Source organism: Gnatocerus cornutus, chromosome 2, assembly GCF_029298725.1.
Source record: "Gnatocerus cornutus isolate USDA-ARS CGAHR chromosome 2, icGnaCorn1.1, whole genome shotgun sequence".
Classification (NCBI taxonomy): domain Eukaryota; kingdom Metazoa; phylum Arthropoda; class Insecta; order Coleoptera; family Tenebrionidae; genus Gnatocerus; species Gnatocerus cornutus.
The window spans coordinates 20,272,405-20,293,835 of NC_142234.1; the positions used below are offsets into that span (position 1 = coordinate 20,272,405).

The 21,431-nt window shown below is 35.8% G+C and overlaps 2 protein-coding genes across 12 annotated transcripts; both read right to left on the reverse strand.

The window, feature by feature from the left end:
• Positions 1-405: 405 nt before the first annotated feature.
• hppy (MAP4K3-like protein hppy) lies at positions 406-6,613 on the reverse strand. 7 transcript variants are annotated; one of them, XM_088031152.1, is made up of 17 exons: positions 6,197-6,613; positions 6,079-6,136; positions 5,876-6,031; positions 5,413-5,827; positions 5,286-5,367; positions 5,135-5,239; positions 4,960-5,086; positions 4,767-4,911; positions 4,640-4,690; positions 3,652-3,690; positions 3,460-3,501; positions 2,776-3,148; positions 2,258-2,731; positions 1,841-2,210; positions 1,665-1,791; positions 1,435-1,534; positions 406-1,383 (listed from the first exon to the last, which is right to left on the reverse strand). In XM_088031152.1, the coding sequence occupies exons 1-16, from the start codon at positions 6,299-6,301 to the stop codon at positions 1,435-1,437; spliced, it is 2,769 nt and encodes a 922-aa protein (XP_087887278.1). In that variant the 5' UTR covers positions 6,302-6,613; the 3' UTR covers positions 406-1,383. The 7 variants fall into 7 exon arrangements, with proteins under 7 accessions (XP_087887278.1, XP_087887277.1, XP_087887280.1 ...); XM_088031151.1 differs by having other exon boundaries at positions 1,431-1,534; XM_088031154.1 differs by lacking the exon at positions 4,640-4,690 and having other exon boundaries at positions 1,431-1,534.
• Positions 6,614-6,774: 161 nt separating this feature from the next.
• Positions 6,775-21,322, reverse strand: Gmap (Golgi microtubule-associated protein). Of its 5 annotated transcripts, XM_088031145.1 has the most exons (6): positions 21,085-21,322; positions 20,899-20,963; positions 20,727-20,786; positions 8,780-11,549; positions 8,524-8,727; positions 6,775-7,405 (listed from the first exon to the last, which is right to left on the reverse strand). In XM_088031145.1, exons 1-6 carry the CDS (start codon positions 21,176-21,178, stop codon positions 6,888-6,890), a joined length of 3,711 nt encoding a protein of 1,236 aa, XP_087887271.1. In that variant the 5' UTR covers positions 21,179-21,322; the 3' UTR covers positions 6,775-6,887. The 5 variants fall into 5 exon arrangements, with proteins under 5 accessions (XP_087887271.1, XP_087887275.1, XP_087887272.1 ...); XM_088031149.1 differs by lacking the exons at positions 20,727-20,786; positions 20,899-20,963; positions 21,085-21,322 and adding an exon at positions 18,910-18,996; XM_088031146.1 differs by lacking the exons at positions 20,727-20,786; positions 20,899-20,963; positions 21,085-21,322 and adding an exon at positions 15,929-16,049.
• Positions 21,323-21,431: the final 109 nt, after the last annotated feature.

Genomic DNA, 21,431 nt, shown 5'->3' on the forward strand with positions numbered 1-21,431 from the left:
ACAGTTAAATTAGAGTTATCATCTGAGTCACTTGAGTAAGAGTTTTCATAAATACCTACTGTATGAAAATGTGTAGTACAGCTTAGGTGAATCACAGACGATTAATTAGTTTTATTATTTAAGTATTTATTATTAAGTCCACATTTAAATCCGAAAACAGAAGAATATTACAATAAAACCATCATAAAACGTAATTTGTTGTTTTTTTTTGGTTGTTTTATGTGATGTTCAAATTTCCCAGTCTCCCCAAAAAAGTGGTTACATTCATAATTCCCCCAAATAGGGGGTCATATGAAGCGCCAAGTTCAAACCTTTCTCCTAATGCGAAGTTTCTTGAAAAAGTAGATCGCCTGTCTTTAAGAAAAGTATTAATAAGGCATGAAAACAACAATATTAACAATAATGGACACTAAACAAAACGATTTTATTAGGAGGAATACAAAATTTAAGAACCATTAAAACAAGAAGAATGATCAAACTTAATAAATAATTTTTGGTATATTCTCACATACTTAAGAATTTACACTATGTACAGAATAACATTCATAATTACATAAGTAGTTATATTTGAAATTATAATAAACACAGCCAAAACATGCTGTTGACTATACATGTTAATACAGAAATCTATGCATTAGATCTAGTTTTGCAATATCATATTGTGAACCACCTAAAACGAAGATAATCCAAAACTAGTCTATTCTAGATGAACGCAGCGTTTTGATTTCTTGTGGTTGCGTGAAGAACTCAGTTATTGCACTCAAAGCTGAGATGGCAACACGAAAAACAGTATGAACAAGTCTGTGGTACAGTATTACCATAAAAGCTGGAACTATAAAATATGCGTTCACTGATGAGACTAAGTTCGTTGTTGGTTCTAACTATTGCTAATTGACGGACTTCCTGCTTTCATGGTAAAGTAAAAAAGTTAGTAGCTAAAACATCAAGATTTCGACACATTCCTTGGTGTTATTTCCAAACAATATTTTTCTAGAACTGCTGAAAATTGTTAATCACCCGTAAAAGCCACAGACGTTTAAAACCCAATTAAGTAAAAAGCTCAGTATAATTTTCCTAAATAAAAGTTACGTAAATTTATAAATATAGATTTTGATTCTTTACAATATGTTAATTCATAAAAATAGAATGTATTTATATAAATCTCCTAAAATCTGGTATCTAAAATACTTTAAACACCATGCACAGATCGTATTTTCCTAGATATCTAGAGAAATATGTTTGAGGTATGTCAAGTTAATAAATCTTTTATTCTATAACATCACGATTTCTGTATGTCATTTGTTCACTTAACCGAGACTACTCTACCAATAAGTTAAGTTAAATATCTAAGCGAAGCGAAAATTCAACTTTGTGAGCATTCTCCTGAAACAATTGCATCAAAACCGAGCTGAATTAACGTGGCGACATACCGACTTAGTAACTGGCTTCGTGTCCTGCGAGGATGTACAAATCATGGCCCTCCTCATTAGTTAACGTACCTGTACGTATTAAGTTGCTTTCCAGCATCACCACCCTGCAGACAAAACATTAAAGTTTTACCAAAGTCCACCATTATCAAAAATACAATTTATTCCCAAACACCAAATTTCGTCAAAATATGCTGACGCGTAAAAAAAAAAGTAAAGTCCACCAGTATAACATACTTATCGGAGCCCAAGAGCTTGTAAGTCCTCGACGTGTCGGTGATCTCCTGCGTGATCTCCCCGTTCTTGAATGACCTCCCTTGCATCCCGTGTTTGTGAAACGCCAAAACACTGTCTGGAAGACTTACTAAAATGTCAGTGTGAATCAAATTGTGAGGATTCCCGTGGGATCTTACTTATGTTTTCAATGTTGAAGTGAAATTTCAACTCGGCCAGTTGCTTCTTCGTATTCTTGAGCATTCCCTGCGGCGTGATAATTTTAACGACATTGTCATAACAAACCAAAATAGAATCTTTATCCAACTGCGTAACATTGACTATATTTAAATTTTCACGTTTCGGTATCACCGTGGCGGTTCCATCCATGTCTTGTAACTCGTCGGAGTGAAACCAGCTCGCGCCTGAATTCATGTTAATGAGGTCCAATTTAAATCGATTGGGTTGGTACGCTTGTTTTATGGACACACAGACCATCGGATATTCTAGCTCTGGAGTGATTATCATTTCAAAGACGTTCAACGGAGTGGGAAGAACACATTCAACATGCTAAAAAGTCGCTATTAGCACACGTACTAAAGAAGTAACGAACGTACCTTCAACAGCATGAATTTGTTCAAAGGATCATACCATTGCATAAGGAAAATACCAGTGGCCGAGGCGCCGCAGAGATATTTGTATCCGTTGTAAGGATTCCGGGCTACGCAACATCTCTGCGTTCCTCTAGTGTCAGGTACTCGAGTAGTTAAAGCAAATTTTCGGGGGACGAGACGCTCATGAATTCGATTCATGTGCAGACTGAACCTGTGCGATTGTTTACTTAGGAGAGCTAGTAAGTCGTGGCGGTACAAATGCGGCGTTTTGCCTGATAAAGACATCAACACGTCCTTAATCACGTACATCCAGACAGTTCGCCGGTTGTACAACTGGTCAATGCAAGTTTCGTGCAATTCGTTTAAATTCAAGTTGTAGACGCCTTCTTCAGCTCCTATTAGAAGGTGCTGGTCTCTGGTTTCCGGGTGTATCCAGGACACTGTGCAGTGGATCCTCAGAGGGCACCCGTTGAAGACCTACACAAAGACTTAGAAAGAATTTTGTTGGGGTTTTCGCAAACCTTTGAAAAGCAAGCCCCCATGTGGACTTTAGGAGTTGGTGGTAACCCGTTGCTCGGTGGCCGCGGAGGAGTGTGTCTTCGACGATGTTTCCGCGGCGGGACTGGAGGACAAGCGACCAAATCCGGCGCGTTGGTATCATGATTGTTTGCTTCAGCCTCGGTCCCATTCACGCTTCTGTCAGTTCTGCCGCTATCACTAAGTGACCTTTGTCGTTGGCCATTAATATTCATTGCATTGATTGGTGAAAACAGTTCGTCCACTGAGGAATGTCTTCGTGGTGAGCTGTTTGTTAACGACTCGTTTGTAGGACTAGAAATGTGGTGAACATCGCACTTTACACTTATGTCCGAGTTCTGAACTGGAAGTGTGGCCCTGGAAGAAATTGGGCAGTTGGTACTACTGTCGACAGGGAGTGAAAGTGCCAAAACCAAAAATAACAGGCAACATTCCAAGCAAATCAAGGCTTGTGCATACTTACATACAAACATTCAAAAGGCATGAGACCAACACTAAATTGTCATGAATCACTTTCGTTGCTGATTTACATAATAAAATAAAATTGTGCCAATATACATCAATAATAACACTGATTGATTAATTGAACAATCACATTTGATAGTGTTAGACTTTTATTTTACCGGCAGGTTCTTTTTCGTAAACTTTTTTCTATAACTAAAACTTACTGCTGGGTGTACGAATCCGACGGCTGAAACTTGTAGGCTCCCCTAAAATAAATAATTAAAAACGAATGACAACCACTAAAAATGAACTAAATTAAATTATGTTAAGGTCATCATCCCTTTCACCCAAGTGCAGCAAACCAAAAAAAGAAAAGCAATGATGTTAGTAAAGTTGGCAAAATTCATAAAAATTACCTCATCATTAATTCTTCGTCAATGTACTGCAAGAGACTCCTAGACAACATAGAATAAAATTAAATAAAAATGGAACAAAACTTTTTAGAGCTGGCAATGAAAACTGCACTTTTGGCGCTACCAAAAAGTGCAATGTTTAGTTTATTGATTAATTAAAGGCAAAGTACCAACTAACAATGGGGAACATTTCTTTTCAAGTCCATGCAATTGTTAAGGGTCAAGCTGTTACGTAAAAATATATACAGAGTGATTTTGTGCTGTTACTTTTGCAAAATCAATCTGCATTAAGCGTATTTTGTAATTTTTTCTCCTAGTCCAGGCAAAACAGATACAAAAATTTCAAAAGTCCCTATCTACAGGTGTGCTATTTGCAAATATTTGTTTTCTTTGACATTTACCACCACGTAACTTTTTTAGAAGCACACCTGTCGATTTAGACTTTTGACAATAAAATGAAAGTCCATACAAAAAAATCAGCCTTATGCGAATTATTCCGAGGTTCATGTTAATTTGGCCTGGACCATATTGACGAATCGTAATAACAAGCGATCAAAAAGTCATGTTTTTGATTAGAGAATCTGTTTTTATGTCAAGTAATTTGGTGCTTTTTCTAATCAAAGACGTGCTTCTGACGATGAGTTTTTAATTGACTGCTTGATGTAAAATAAACGGAAATGTTAAAAGAACCTGTCTATCGATTTTTTAATGAAAAGTCTTCAATGCATTTAATATTACGATCCGAGTCAATTTTACTCGCTTCTAAATTCTCAGTAAAATTCACTCGTTTCCTACTCAACTCAATAAAATTAAAATTCAACACAAAGAACTGACGTCAAACTTATTAATATCCATGATACTGAGCAACTTCTGGTTGAATTTCAACATTACTGGCCATGACGAAATGTAATGAAATCACACCTAAAATGATGCCAAACAGCAAACAAAAAAAATGCGTAAAAACCAAACTCCACACTCCCTCACGTCTAACCTCAGTGACATGTTTAAAATCTGTGAACCAGTCATGGCTCGCCGCTCAGAACTACAAAACATGTACAATTTTGCTACCTTTTTTTCTCAATTTCACATTATACAGTGCGATAGAAAATCATACTCACTTTTCTCTGTTTAGAGAGTCAAACGCTGTGCCTATCCCGCATTTCTTGTTCTGATGCTCAACACAGTTATGAACTGTGGTCACATTGTTCATAATGTCTGTAACATCCCAAGATTGTTTATCGCGCGATAAAGCATTAGTTGCGCCTACAATTACAACACATTTTTTCGAGTACAAGCAGTTGGATTATTTACCAGTTCTGTGAAGAGTATTATTTGACTCATCAATGTCCTCTATTTCACCAGACACGTGGATTGCACTCTGCGGTTTCGGACGCGACGTGAGTCTCGACGCAATGCGTTGGGGAACATTCGGGATTGCCTACAACTAAAGTTAGAAAAAAAGACTTAATTTAACACCCAAGTTTACCCCTTCTTCATCGGGCTCCTCCGTGAACATATGAGAAGGATTAGTTACTTTCTGCAACAATTCTAAAGCCAGTCTTCTATGCATATCACCTTGAAAGAAAGCGTGCTGCAAACAACAAATTAAACAAAACCAAAATTTTAACTCAATCAACCTGAAGCAACTTCTCAGCAGTTGGTCTCTTCTTAGGATTCTTGGTCAAAGCTACTTTGACAAAATTATGAAAAGTGGGGCTCCTACAAATAAAAACTAGCAACAGAGCCTAGAAAGTGAACACTCACCATTTCTCCTTGTCTTTAAGGGTGGGTGGTTTGAACCCACTCTTTGACATTAAAAATAGGGCTCTCATGGGGTGCAAATCAAACATGGGGGGCTGCAGCTCCGCCAATTCGATTGCTGTAATGCCTATTGCCCAAATATCACACAGTTGGTTGTAGCCCCCTTTTCTTTCCACAGCTGCTACTTCTGGTGCCATCCAATATGGGGTTCCAATAAACGATTTGCGCTTGTTAATTGTCGCGGTGATTTGTGCGGATACTCCAAAGTCAGCTAGTTTTACGTCGCCGTTTTCAGTGAGGAGAATATTTGCGCCTTTGATGTCTCTGTGCATTTTTCCCATATGGTGCAGGTAGGAAAGACCCAGTAATGTTTCTCTACACATGTAAGCAATCTGTAGTTCAAGGAGGGGCCCAGTTACTACAATAAAAAGTTTTAACAAGTTGGAAACCTCCTGGGGGTACTTACTGTGATAAATATCTTGTAAGGAGCCACCGCCACAGTATTCCATACATATCCAGAGCTTGTCTCTTCGTAAATAACTACCATAATATGCTATAATGTTAGGATGCCGACAGTCTCTCATCATAAGAATCTCCTGTTGAATGATTCCAAAGTCATCACCTGAAAGTAACAATTATAGGACAATCACACCAAATGTGGATTCTAACCTGGTTCCAACTTAATAACTTTAATCGCAGCTAAATCATTCGTGGATAATCTCTTCGCCTACAAAGTAATAATCCTCTGAATTTATTCCATCCGTGATCAAATAAACGGTTAACTTACTTTATAGACATCACCATAAGTTCCACTCCCAATCCTTTGAATTAGTTCATATTCGTCTTGAGGATTTCTCCTCGAAATGTCTGAACTTAGAACTCCTTGGGCCATACTTTTGTATTCCCAGCGAATTACATTTTCACTCTTCCGTTTATAATAAAACTATCTAAATGTTTACGTGAATTTGACAGCTATGAACCTTCAAGATCCGACATATTAGTGACTTCAAGCAAACAACGTTGAAATGTGAAATTTACAACGTCGACCACGAATGCTTATTTGTACAATAACGCGACGAAAAACCACAGCAACGTTTTCATTGAACTAGAATTTCGATAATGAAAGCGAATGTTGGAGATTATTACTTTCACAACACTCTAATTTATTTAGATCGAGACGTGTTAGGAAAATTATGATGATTGATGAGTTAGGTTGGTATTGCGGGGATTTGATCGAAGTCCGCTGCCAAACGAGCATGGGCGTAGATCGGGACGGGGAACAGGGCACCACTTTGATAATCATTTTACTGATTAAATGTTAGAACTTTTCTTTAAGACAAAAGATGTTTTAGTTGAGACTCAATAAAACTTTGTATAAATATATTAATAAAATATTTGTACAATATGCTTATAAAAGTTGATAACATCTTAAATTAGAACAAACAACAACACAATAAATAACATAATCAGGATAATTATTAACTGTTATCTTTCAACACATCTTTTAAAATAGAGCTGGAATTTCTGTTCTGCGCAAAGTCTGCGAAAGTCGGGAGTACCATTTCCGATAAAACACTTGGTGATTGCCTAGGAATAGAAGTGCTGCTAGTTTTCCGCGATCTTGGTGTTTCACTGTCGTTGTTGAGGAGACTGGGTACCATTCTGGGTTTTGATTCGTTCTCCAGAAATTTAACAAACGCTTGTGATAAGGACTCTTGGGATATTCCTTGCGAGGTTTGGGGACTCAAAAAGGCGCTTAACCAACCCTGTTGCGGCTTACTTAAGTTGACTTTGTCGTGATCTAATTGATTGAAGTCCAAGACTGTGGCGATGATTTTAAGGATTTGGATTTGGTCCTTGTTTAGGTTGTTGTTACTTGTTACGAAACCTATAACGAGATTTTTAACGAGGGATTTATCCACTTTTCCATCGGATTGACTAGACAGACTTTGAAGATGATCGTCCTTCTTTTGAAGTTTTTCTTTTAGTTGCGAGACTGCAAATTAAATTTACTTCAATAAGTGTGGAAGGGCTTGGAAGTGATGGTCACCACTTGAAGTTTGAATTCAAGTCGTGATTGTAAACAAAAAATAAGAAACAATATTTTACGCAATCAAACGGGTTCAAACTCCGGTCCCAAGGTGCCAAATAAAACAACAATAATGATCACTTAATTGTTTTAGGACGGTTATCGTAGGATTTCGTAGTTGCTCAGCCAACAAAGCGAATATTACGATAAGAACCTCCGCTGACTCAAAAACAAATAGATAACTAACAAAGACTCTCCAGATAAGTTTCGAAAGTGTAAAAAAGGTAATTTAGCGGCGTAAAATATTCGTTTCTAATATTAAAGTACACTTGGAATAAATAAAAATACGAACTTTACGTCGATGGTAAAAGCCAGGATGTAAGTGTTACTCAGGGACCGGTTATGCAAAAATGAACCAGTACCTGATGTAATACTCACACTCTGAACCTTTATATAAACATGCCAAATCCATGCCACTGGAACGAAATTAAAACTGTAAAAACAAAAAATTCATTACAGGCTACAATTCAAACCAAACAATAAAAAGCAAAATAAAAAAAACGACAGCAAATAAAAATGGTGAAAACAAAACCACATTTTGTCGATCCCATTCAGTAATCTGAGGAATAAACAAAACCTCACAGTTACCAAATGAGATTAATAAAACGCAGTCAAGCGTGCAAACAATTAGTACAGTGCGAAATATGCAAAGATCTACATGAAATTACTGTGCGTTAACGATATCTAAAACACTTGGTGCGAATAAATGGGAAGCGAAAGGGTTAAATTCGATTAAGCTTGTATTGTTGTGAACAAACACAAGCGAAATCGAACAGTGTATGACAATTTGTCGAAAACAAAGCAAAAAATCGTGCAGACAAAATCGTGACTACTTTAGTAAGAAATGATGATTGAAAACTGAGAGGTCGGTACAGTTGTTTATGATAATATCAGTCGATATTCTGGGATCTCAACAACCCAGAATTACCAGCTGATATTTCACAGACAACCATTGATTCTTAACAATAACTGAAATGTTTAGTGAAACTCTAAACTGTCATACTCAGAAATCCACATCTCCGTACCTTCCGACTTTAAAGTTGTTACGACTTGTTTTGAGTGCTCCAGCTGGTCTGAAAGTCTAGACGCCGCCAAGAGTCCGTGTTTGCTCTCTTCCAATTGACACTGAAGACTCGCGAGTTCTTTCTTCAAGTCGTCCTGGACTTTCCTCTCTGCGACGATCTGCCTTCTTATCCGCTCAGTTTCCTTCTGAACATCGTTTTCTTTCTCTACACAAAAAATAATTAGAAAATCGGAAAACCCCAAGAATTTCAGTAGTACCTTTTTGAAACTGCTCCAAAACGAACTGTAGATTCGACAGCGCTGCTTCTTGTCGACTCGCGTGGTCCTCAGCATCCGAAATCTTCCTCCGCAGCTCATCTCGTTGATTCGTTATTAGTTGAAGTTGATGTTGCAACGTTTCGACGTGCTGATTAGCCCTAATGCTCACCGAAGTGTACATAGTACTGGAGTTCTTCTCCCGTTGCTCAATTTCGTTAACTTTCGCTTGTAATTCAGTGTTGCGTTCTTCGGCCCTTAACAGTTCTTGCGTGTAGTGTTCCTCGACTTCAATCAGATGCGTCTGTAGTCGCTCCAACTTCCTCGCCAGCGAGTGCTCTTTCTCAGACTGACTGGACTGTTCAGATAGGATCTTTTGCACTCTTGCTTGCTCTTCCAGTAAGTTCTGGGCCAAAACTTCGCATTTCTGCTTGAGGAAGTTGTTTTGATCAGATAGTTTCTCGATTTCTTCATCTTTCTGTTGAAGGTTTGGTGTGGTTTCCAACTGGTCACTCAAAGAGCGACTTTTTTCGGCTTCTGCGTTCAGGATTTGGGTGAGACGTTGGATTTCGCTGTGGTAAGTGACGCTTTCTTGGTGTTTGGTGATGATGACGTTCGTTAGTTCGTTCTTCGTCGCTAACAACTCTTCTAAGTTCTTCTCCAAGGTCCCGATAACTTCCCGACATTTCGTATGCTCACTCGCAAGCAAAGTTAACTTTTCGATTTCTGCAACCAAGTGATCTTTTTCTTGTGTCAAGGAAGAATATGACTGCTGGAGCTCCAGAAGTTGACGCTGCAGCTCCAATTTCTCTTGAGATGTTTCCAACAAACTAACACTTTCGAAATGTTCGCTGGTCGTTTCAACCTTCTTAAGTCGTTCGTTTTCATCCTGCAGAGCTCTTAGTTCCTCTTTACTTTGATCAACTGCCAGAAGAGCGTTCTTAAGATTGGACTCGACGATGAATTTAGCCTCAGACAAAGAGCTCAATTCTTTGCTGATCGTATCGTACTGCAGTTTCAAACTCGTTTCGCACATCTTCGCGTTTTGCAGTTTTTCCGTTAAATTTCTGATCTGACTTTCCGCCTGCTTCTTTGCGTCTTCTTCCAATAAGAGTTTTTCTCTGATCACGTTGAGTTCGCTCCTGATGTCTTCGTTGCTGCGCTCGTACTCCACGTTCAATTTTTCAGCGGAAAGTTTCTGTTCTAAGAGTTCCTCAACCTTCTTCTTGCAGCTCTCCACTTCTTCTTTGAGTACCTCCATGTTGACGTTCAGTTCAGTGTACTGATACTCTGTGTTTTCTAAATCCGTTTTGACTTTTTCCAAGCACGACGCCATGATCTCTTTTTCTTCAGCGACCACCGAGCACGATTCTTCGCATTTCTCTATTTCCCCCTTTATTGTCGAGTTCTCTCTTCTCGATTCACTCAACTCTTCGAGTAGTTTATCGTACACCGTCTTGGTGACGTAATCGTCGTTCATTTGATCCTCGTGAGCTTCCTGATGACACATGCTTTCCAGTTCTTCGATTTTTTTATTAGCGTTCTCAAGTTGTGATTCCAATAAAATGATGTTATCTTCGTTTGATTCCGAAATGGTCTGAAGACCAACATTGTTCTTCAACATCTTCAATTCGCCTATTAATAAATCGTTATTTTTTATTAGCTCGTTACACTCGTTTTCGTAGTCTTTGATAGTCTGGGACTTTGTGATTACTTCTTGGCTCAGAATCTCAGAGTTCTGTATGAGCTTCTCAATTTCGTGGTTTTTCTCAGAGAGGAGGTTCGTCTTCTCCTGAGTCACGTTCCTGAGCTCCTTTTCCAGACTCCCGCATTTCGATTTCAAATCCCACAGGATAGTCAAGATGCTTTCAACTTGATGGTTGAACTCCAAGACTTGAGCGTCCTCCTCGTTTTCAGCGGTGGTAACTTCAGATAACTGGTCGCAGTCGATGTATTTCTTCATGTTTTCTGACAGAATATTGATGTACTTCGTGTGCGTTTGTTCTTTTTCTTGTACAGCTTGACGTAACTTTTCTTGCGTTACTTCCAACTCGGAGCTCGACAGTTCTTGTTTCAATGTGTTTACTTGCTTCTGGTAGTCGTCCAAAACCAGAGCTAATCTCTTGAACTCGTCGGCGTCTTCGGCGCTCTTCTTCTCGTGTTCTGTAAACGACTGCGTCGCTTTCTTCAGTTCTGAGATTAGGATTTTGTTCTCCGATTCGTACAGTTTTAGTTGCTCCTCCATTTTCACGAGTTTTTCATTACTTTTGTTGCTTTCCTTCATTGTTTTTTGTAAGGTATTGTTGTTGGTCTTGAGAACGCTAATTTCGTTGGCAAGTTTCTCAATTTCAGCGCGAATTTTCTCGTTTTCTTGAACCAGAGCGTCACATTTGCTACAATTTTCATTAGAATTGATGTCGGCTTCCGAGCTTTTCTCCACATTTTCTCGGTATTTGATTTTTAGTTCTTCGAGCTCGCTTTGGTTCCTCGTCTTGTCTCCTATTAGCACCGCGTTCTTCTCTTGGAGCTTGTTGTAGTTTTCTTCTAGTTCATTGTATTCCTTTTGTAGCTTGTTCTTCATGTTGATTAGTTTCTCGTTGGTCAACTGATGCTCGGAGTCTAATAATACTAAATTAGATGTTAATTCTTGCATCTCATTTTGTAGATCTGCTATTGTTTTTTTCAAGTCGGCGATTGTTTTATCTTTGTCATCATTAGCTGCATCCGAAACTTCCCACGACCATGACTCTTGTGATTGGCCGAATTCATCTTTCTGCAAGGAAATAGTCGTTAATAGCTGGAGAAGTGCAGCAGAAAAGTTTTTTTTGGGTAGGTTCCGAAAAAATTTTTACGGACTCTTTTCAGTCTGAAAAATGAGTCTTTTTCGGACTCAATCCCAAAAAGTTGCCATAACAACTAAACAACTTTATGTTGCATTGGCAACAACTAAACAACTTTATTTGATCTCATAAGTAGATCAAATTGAACAAATTATTAGGTCTGTAAAGAAAATCTAACACAATTTTCTTCCCGTTTTTGGTAATTTTTTCAATATTCATTATTAAAAAATGTACTTATAAATGCGATCCTTCAACCGTTGGGATGAATAAAGTATTTTTTAGTATTACTCTCATAAATAGCTATTTTACTGCAAGTCCCCAAAATGACACTTTTTCAAACTTATTATTCCCAAAAAGTTGCCATGACGACTAATAAAGAGCTTACTGCTTCGATACAACAATTAAACAACTTTATTTGATCTAAAAAATAAAAACAAAATGAATAAATTATTATGTTTGTGAGTAAATCGAACACAATTTTTTTCGCATTTTCGGTAATTTTTCATAATTTTGCATTTATTGCAAAAAAACGTAAATTTTTTTGTTTATTTGACGGTTACCCTAATGACATGGTAACTAAAATCCGCATCGCACTATTTTCTCGGCCACGCCTCGTCCGTAAAAACTGTATTTTAGGTACTTGTACCAAAAAAAACCTATTTTGAAATCACAAAAATGGCCAAAACTATTGCGACAATTTATTGACGTCGCCATATGAAAAAAATATCGCTCGTTGTCGAACGTTTTTTTAAAAATATTTTCATAACAAACTAATTAGGTGAATGTAATTAAACGCAGCTGAGAATATTATAAAAATGGTAATTATTGACGTGTTTTTCACATATCCACAGAAAAATCGTTCTTAAAATTTCACCCAAAGTTCTCTTATATCGTAAATTCCCAAAATCCAACAAAATAAGCGAAATAAATCGTCTTCGGGAACAATACGAATTTTCCGAAACGCCGGCCGATGAATAAATTCCAAGAAAGTTTCGCCAGGAAGTTTACATGGAGCGGTTTCTTTGTTATTTTTGCCCAACAAAAAATTTAAATCGCCGGCGTTTTATGTCAGCTGGATTTGTAATAAAGTATTGTGGAATTTCTGGAATTATATTTTAAAATATTTTGGGCTACAGAATCCGGATTTTAAATACGCGGAAGTAGTTTCTTTAAACCGTTACAAAATATGATTATTATTGATAAAAGATAAATGTTGCTGCTGTTCCGATAAATAATTCTTATCTTGTTAACATTTTCCTTAGAAATAATGTCTATGGCATGCGTTGCTCAAGGTTGGATAGGTATTTACATCTATAAGGAAAAATATTTCAAAAATTGCAATGTTATAAATGAATCCCGGAAAAATGAATTGTTTTCCCCGATATTTCTTAGTTTCGAGCAGGAAAATTAAATTTTCGCTTGACCGGCGAAGAGTTTCCAATAACATTGTGAAAATCTGACGGTTAATTCAGAAAATGCGGAGGAAGCGACATGAAAATCAAACAAAAAGCTACCTGAGATTGGCAGGACGATTCGAGTTCCTTCACTTCAGATCAACAAAGCACTGGTTTCACGATCTCGCGCGAAATACAAAACACTGAGCGTAATCAACACCTCCCATAAATTTTCAGAAAACTCAAACAATTTGTCGTGTCTGCAATTGTTGTGCGGGTGTCAAGTTAAAGAATATGGTGGCGGAGTGAAGTAGTATAAAAAATACGAGGTTCGCGGTCTTGGCCGTTACATATTCATGATGATGTGTTACACACACATACACACACGCGTGTATATTCAGACTCATACGGGTCACAGGAAACTCGACGAGGCAAGTCACAAGTGTTAACAAAGGTTAAATATTTGTACCCTATGTTGTTACTAGAACAGGCGAACATATACACGTTCATTAGGCTGGATGGGCCACCTTCGAAATATTTCACTCAGACTTCCTATAAGGGTACATGCATTTGAAATGTAAATCGTTATAATAATAGAAGAGTTCGAGAACTTTTGGCCTTTATAAATGAGTGGTAAAGTCTAAAGTGCCCTCTTTACACGTTTAATTAGCATAAAAACTTAAAATCGTATAAGTATTTCCCGACACTTCTTCGGAATAACCAAAGCAGAACGGTGGTACACAAGGTCACAAACTTCGTGTGTTTGTAATAAGTAGAAAAATGTAACAACATAGTACTTTTTGTGGTTTCCGTTAAGATCATACACTTCATAAAACGTTTAATGCTCTACTCTTACCAAGAAATATTTATCCTGACTTGTCGAACGTCGATACTGAACGTCCAGTTAACTTTGGATACACAAGTACTAAAAATTTAAGTGTACCACATAATTTCAACGAACACATGTTGGATTCTCTACTAGTTGTTAAAGTCAAGTCATTTACCCACAAAAGGCAGACCACACGTAACACTGTGTTTGTTTTCATGCATTGTACAAACCACCGAAATTTTAAAAGAGCTGATACCACTAATTACCGTGAACTCGAAAACGAAAACCGAATGAGTCAACACCTTCTGGGCCATAAAATATAACTAAATTGATAGATAACTCTTATTTGCAAGCGCATTGATTGCTCAACTTTCCGGGAAACTCAGGGCTAATATTGACACAAATTTTAAATCGATCCATATTTGATTTTTTCGCTTATCTCTGGCGGTTGCACATCGGAACTTTTAACCGCCAAAACGGACAAATAACACAAATCGATAAAAATCGCCGTTAAAACTAATAGAAAATGCAACTAGAAAATTCGCTCATTTATAGAAAATTTTAGTTGGTCAAGTTTTTATTTTTAGAGCTCCAAAATCACCAACTTATTCGTTTAAAAGGTTTGAATTTTCCTAAAAATGTGAGTTTTTTAAGCCGAGGAATTGAAAGTCCGTGAGAAATTTATGTCCTGATAATTAGTTAATTAAGGGGCACAACGAACGCGAAATTACGATATTTTTTTTGCATATTTCGATAGTTTATACTTTTAAAAATAACGTACAAAATTTTTAAATAAATATTCTAAATAGTTTTTGAGTATTTGAGCCATTAGTATTTATAAACTATTACAGTTATTTACTATAATAAAGTTATCTTTAAAGGCGTTTACCTCGAAACTACATCAAAAAAATTTAATTTGGCGGACCAAAAATCATTAAATTTTCGAGCGAAATTCGACATTTTTTTTTCAAACTCCGCCATTTTGTCAAATTTTGAAATTTCTCCACTATCGAGGGTCATCGTCATCGTACGGGAAATATGTTCAAGTTTAATAATCTTTTTAATTTTTTTGATTTCAATCACGGTGAAGGCTGCAATTACTGCAGCAGTGGAAAGCCTTCTTTTACTTAATAACTCGGCCAGAAATAAATATTTTCATCTAAAAATTTAAATTTACCTTTATTATTTATGTACAAATATATTCTCCAAATTTGAAAACATTTCATGCAGTAGTTTTCTTTAAAAAAAATCCCAGAAATCACCTTTTTTTAGGCGATTTTTGTAGTTTACTAATGACACAGAATTGTAGAGCAAAAGAGACAAATCTTTAAAAAAATTATTTATACATCTAATTTGTATCCGTTAATAACCAAACAACGCCGAAGAACAAAACTAAGAAAGTTAATGTTGAAACACTTTTTTATCTCTGCGCTTTTGATAATGCCGATTACTTTACTTTGCAAAGAAATGCGACTGCACAATTTCCACTAACGATGAGGTATTGTTAGATAAGTGTACTGCTATATTGTTTACGTTCAAAACTAGTACACAATTAAGCAATAGTCTGATTCTTAACAAATTTCCGCGTTTATACAGTTTTTTTGGACGTAAATCTCGTAGATTCTTCGCGACTATAACGAGCAGTAAAGGTAATTTTATAGCACCATCGTCTGCTATTCTGAAGATCCTTAAATTACGCACATTTTGATTACGTGGAATTTGGTTTCCGTTTTCCACACTAACACGGACTTAAAACAAATGGAATTGAAATGAAATTTCAACACAATGAAGTCTCTGACAATTTGAAATACCGCAGGTGTGCAAGACATGTTCAACCCATTTTTCGCAACGAACTAAAATCAATTTTCATTATAATTTCAGTGGAGCAACCGAAAGTGACGCATTTTCAACAAGTACCAGCGTAAGTAGGCATACTGCATTATAAAAGATAAATACGGTGATATTATTCAAGGTATTTAAATAACGTGCTTGCGTATTCAAAAATTACGCCTGTTTCCGCCCGCGATTTAATCGAAATTTAAATGATCGTCCGAGAAAATTTGAGGAAAATCCAGAAAAACCTACTTACCCACGTGCTGGTGAGTCGGGTAACTGGGAGAGTAAGAAGCACATGCGTACGGGATGTCGCGAATTAATGCTTCCATGGCAAAAATTATATCACCTTAAGCGGCAAGAAACTATTGTAAAACTGTAGTGAAAAAATATGCGTTGGGCGAAAAGCCGATATGCGACACATGTGCGCAAGCGCGCTGATAAGCTTAACCGCTTCTTGGTTATCGCGTTTACAAAATACAATACTAATACAACAATGCCATGCAATGTTAATTTCATTGTTGTAATAAGGCGACATCCCACTTTTAGTAAGCATGCAATTTTATGACGAAAAAACGACGAGAAACTTTTCGTTTTCGATCTCAACAAACTTCAAAACCTCGGGACAAAAAGGATTTTTTTCACCCCCAAATTTCTTAGTTTTCCGGTAAAAGTTAAATTGAAGTTCGTGGTGTTGTTTAACCTTATTTGCCAAGGGAGCGTTATCAAAGGAAACGGTTGTTTGCGTACGGAACTCATCCGAGGCCATGCTTCCACAGAAAATAGGTGTGAACAGCAAAATTTATTTGCTCAAGTATACAGATTTATCATTACTTTTTGGGAATACATTTCCGATCTTTTGAGGTTTTACGGCGAGATTTTATTGCAGCGTCATTCCAACATAATTAGCCAGATAATAAAAGCAAGTGTTAAAATACAGACACTAAAATCGGGGCGAAATTCTTCAAATAACCAAGTCAAAATTTCAATTCCACGTACAATGTGTCACAAAATGGTAAAAATAGGTTTGAAACGAGTCCATTGTACACATAGACGTATCATAAAACGGTATTCCCTGTCATTGATAAGTTGATAAGTCAACTTATTTTCCTGCTGGTTTAAAAAGCAGTGAAGAATTCTTCGATGGAACTCAACCAAAAATGCATCAAAGTTAAATGTCGACACTTTTTCTGCTTAAAACGTGTACTTTCGTTATCTGGCCTTAATTTTGCACTATTTGAATACGTTAAAAACGTTATTGGAAATTTCGTTTATCTACTGTCAATATTTGCTTGCTTTCATAAGGAAATGTAACATGAATAGGTATATTGAATTGACTCATTGTAGTAATAGAAAAAATCACTAAAATGATATGAAGGCTTAATTGCATTTTGTGATATTTATTAAACAATCATCCCACGAACATAGATAAACTGACTCTTGTCAAGGTAAAAGACAATAAAAACAAAAAGAGTTTTTAATAGATGAAACGGCTTTCGATTTATATTACTACAGTCGCGCCACTATTATTTTGGACGTCAAAGTCATTTAATTGTCATAAAGTCTAAAGCACCCTTTATGAATTTCATTATTACCACATTATTACTGTCATTTTTGACAACATTGATTGAAATTTGCATGTCAAATTGACAGTAATGCTCAGACTACACCAAAAATGTCAAAGTGCCAATAAAATCATGTCCAAAATCTCTTGGGCGCGACTGTAATAAACACATATTTCAAAATTATGTTGCATTACAGTTAAAAATGTCAAAATTGCCCAATGCCTTCATGGAAATTCTTCTTAATCATTTGGAAATTTGAGAATAGAAATGCTTCTACAGCCGCGGACACAAAATCTTAGACGTCATTTTTCTGACTGTTTCAAAAATTTGAGTGTAGTCTGTGCATTTATGTCATTGTCATTACTGACGTTTAAAAGATCAAAGTATTGACAACTTGTCAATTAAGAATTATCATGACTGAAGTATTTAAAGCTGATAAAAATAAAATACTCTCTTTAGTACAGAGCGGTATGATCAACAGTCAGGTCTTTTGAAATTAAAAATTTAAACTGTCAGAATTGACAACGCAAAAAATTAAGGTTACAAATTCTAAGTGAGGTTTTACACCGTGCGACAATAAGATGACGTTGACATCAAAGATTTTTTGTCCCCGACTGTATTTTAAACACAAAATTTTTGAAACCCAAAATTTTACTAAACGAAAAGGCAGAATAAGAAAGTAAAGAAACCGAAACAAAAAAAAATATCAGAAAAACAGTTACTTATTTACATGTACAGTAGACTCTCGATAATTTAAAATTCAAGGAACCTGGCAAAAAGTTCAAATTATCGAGAGTTCAAAATACAGTGTGATTCAAATAATCGAGAGAAACAGGAGAAAAAAATTCTAATAAACGAGAGTTTAAAGGTAAACAGAGAAGAGAAGAGAGCGTAAAATCCACTAACTACACTGTGAAAGAAATGTTGTAAAACTTATGTTTTCTAAGCTGTTAATTCTTCTGGAAAAACAGATTTATTGACTTCCAAGAACCCTTTATTAAAAGAGTCAAAAAAATAGGATTTTAAAGTTGCAATGAAATTTTTTAAAATGGCTTGTTCAAAAGTTTTCTATTTTTCTTGTCCGCCCATGCGAGACTTCAAATTAACGAGAGTTCGGGAAGGAAAAATTCAAATTATAGAGTGTTGGCGGGAAGAAAGTTGTAGATTTTACTTATTCAGATTAACGAAGGGATCAAAATGCATTGAAATTTTTCAATTTATCGAGAAAAATCGAAGGGACCGGGGAAAAACATCAAATTATCGAGAGTCTACTGTATCTGGAAGGCTTCTACTTGAACTCAAAAACAAACTAAAAAAAAGTTTGGAATGTCATAAATTAATTCGTTGATCAAACTTCATTGAAAAATATTTTAATATTCCCTTGTTTGCTTACCTAGCTCAAAATTCTACAATTATAATTCCATTTTTCAATAACTCACAAGTAATTTTAAAGAATATTGTCTGAAGAAGAAACTGAAAATTTATTTCCCAACTGATTTACCGTTTAGCATGCAAAATTATAGAAAAAAAACTTAGCCAGTACGATATACAAAATAAATTATTTCATAACAAAAAATAGTGCAACAACTGCCAGTGTTCTACCATCACTTCCTCAATAAAAATCCATAAAATCAAAGCCAAAAAAAGTAAAAAAAAAATAAGTAAGACTCACCAACGCCAATGTGGACGAACTACATAAAAGACAAATGGCGAGGCCGAGAATTTCATTTTATAGCACAATTTTGTCGCCATGGATACGATGATAAGAGTGAACTTTTTCATGAGAAAAACTGAAAACTAATATCGATTTTCACTTCAGTTACAAGTATTTACGTTAACATATACATCATGATAAGTTTTATTAATGGCTTCAGAGGGTTTATTAAATGTGTAATCAGCTTCATATGGGAAACGTGTAAACTTAATTCACTTATCGCCGCACTAAAAATTCCTACAAAGAGTTAAAACCAACACGGCGGAGATATAAGGATAATGGAATGAGTTATAAAAGCTTACACAAACAGTTTAATTAAATGCGCTTACGCTTTTTGTAATAAATTCATGCTCATAATCTATTGAAATCGGTACAGTCATATCGTTGATCCGGCATGATTTTTATTTATTCCAAGTTTTTTTCCTCGTAAATCCTTTGATTTTCATATGGCGTTACATAACAAAGAAATTGAACACTCTACCTAACGGCCATTTTTGGACGAGATTAAATTCGTAGGGGCGCGTTATCAAACAAAGCAAATAATAACATCTGTCTGTTTATTTTCGATAACAGTGTTTAATATTGTTGTACCTAAATATAAAATGTGTTCCCAGAGTTCACAACACGCGTTGTAGAACTGGTTCACACGTATATTGTTAATATTAAAAGGCGATATTGATGACACATTTCCATTAAAAGTCCCAGGAGTTTTGTCAACGGAAATATCTTTTAATCTAGTTCCATACTTATTTCAGTAAACGTTCGAAAACCAACTTTCTTTCGTCATAGTTATTCATAACTTGCATTTCACCGTTTGAATACGTTAGATATGACGGTTATCAATGGTCAATATTGGTTCACTTATACGAAGCTGAAGCATTATTAATATTCATGTCGTTGCAGATTTATTAGTCATTGGCGTTGCGTTTTTTACAAATAGGAAATTAAAACGTTGATGCTACTACTGCTCGTTCTTTTAATTATCTGTTGCAATGATTATTGCAAAATTAAGTATTGATGCTAATACGTAACAAGTTTTCCGACGATGACGATGAATTCTACAGGAGGGCTAAACTGTGACGGTTGCTAAAAACTAATCCCCAGCAGTCTTATGCAATTAATTAGTTTACTATCGTGACAACATAAGAAATGCATGAATTATTGATTTCTCTTTATTGTTTAGAAAGTACCACCCAATTCTGCTAATCTAAATGTAACGCCGCAACTTTTGACCAAACTGTACAGAGATTAGAAACAGAATGTAGCTGTAGGAAAAGCCCCAAATGCTTGCTTGTTTTATCAAAACAAATAAACCCCACATGCAATTGTACATAATTTCGCAAGACCAAAATCGATCCAAAATTTAGGAATTTCGCTTTTATTGAGGTTTTAACGAAAGAATGTTCGTATCTCAAAGCCTCAGTGCTATTTTACAAACCGTTTAGCCTTTGAAGTCAATGAAGCAGAAATTTCAAATTTTCAATATCAAGTCAAACGAGTCAGACTAATCTTTGTAATCCACGCAACGAACATGCATGGATGTATTGTTGGTGACATAACTATAAGTTTAAATATTTTTATTGTTCCATGAAAAATAGAACTGGATATGTTAAAACACGTGATTAACAATAAGAACATTAAACTAAACGTAATTTGTGGATTATCTAGTTTAAAAATAAACACTGGCCTTCAGCAGTAAAATGTCAATAAAAAAATTCAAATATCAATAAAAATTTAAGTACAGCTAAGTTATGATTCAAACTTGGCAGACTTACTGTGAAGGGTGTTCTGCCTTCATGGTCATTTCCACTGTTTAAATTCCTAAGACGATTGATCTGTAAACATTGAAAAAAAGGTGTTAAGACTGCAATACAATTGTGACCATCCCACACCCAATTTTTACAAAAAAAGTTATGTCATCTCACGTATGATTGACAGGCTACTTACTTCTTCTTGTTGCTGTTGACAAATCCTCTGCAGCTCCCCCAACTCTGAATTGGAGTTGTCTCCCCCTAATAATTTAAAAATTAAAATAGTAATAACAACACTACTTATGGCAATTAATTGAGGTGAATAAGTACACCTGACTGTGTTTTAACAATAAATGAAATTAACGAGAAGGCTGAAATTTACCTTGTTCATCTTCATCAGCCAGAACAGTGTTGGCGAAGTTTGATATTTGTCCTTTAAGATTGTTTAAACTGTCATTCAAATTGAGCCAAGACATTTCACGAGCTTAAATCAACTAATTTACAGGAGTAATACTGGTTCTAAAACGACGTAAAAATTGCAAAAGACCTTTTCGTTATTTTGTGCCAACACACAGTTGTTATTTTCTTGACTGTCAATTTAGTGTCAGATGGCTGTCAAAATTTACTACGACGGACAGTGACATCTATTGGCTCAACAAGCAGATTTTTTAGAATGAGAACGTAATTAGAAATGACTGAAGGCAAAATTATTTTAACAAAAAATGTGTT

Coding starts and splice junctions, on each gene's coding strand:
- hppy (XM_088031152.1), bottom strand. CDS start 6,301: ATGGCCCAAGGAGTTCTAAGTTCAGACATTTCGAGGAGAAATCCTCAA. Junction 6,032..6,078: donor AGTTATTAAGTTGGAACCAG/GTTAGAATCCAC, acceptor TGTTACTTTCAG/GTGATGACTTTGGAATCATT. Junction 5,087..5,134: donor AGGAGCCCGATGAAGAAGGG/GTAAACTTGGGT, acceptor CTTTAGTTGTAG/GCAATCCCGAATGTTCCCCA.
- Gmap (XM_088031145.1), bottom strand. CDS start 21,178: ATGTCTTGGCTCAATTTGAATGACAGTTTAAACAATCTTAAAGGACAA. Junction 20,964..21,084: donor GGCTGATGAAGATGAACAAG/GTAAATTTCAGC, acceptor TTAAATTATTAG/GGGGAGACAACTCCAATTCA. Junction 20,787..20,898: donor GTCAACAGCAACAAGAAGAA/GTAAGTAGCCTG, acceptor CAATGTTTACAG/ATCAATCGTCTTAGGAATTT.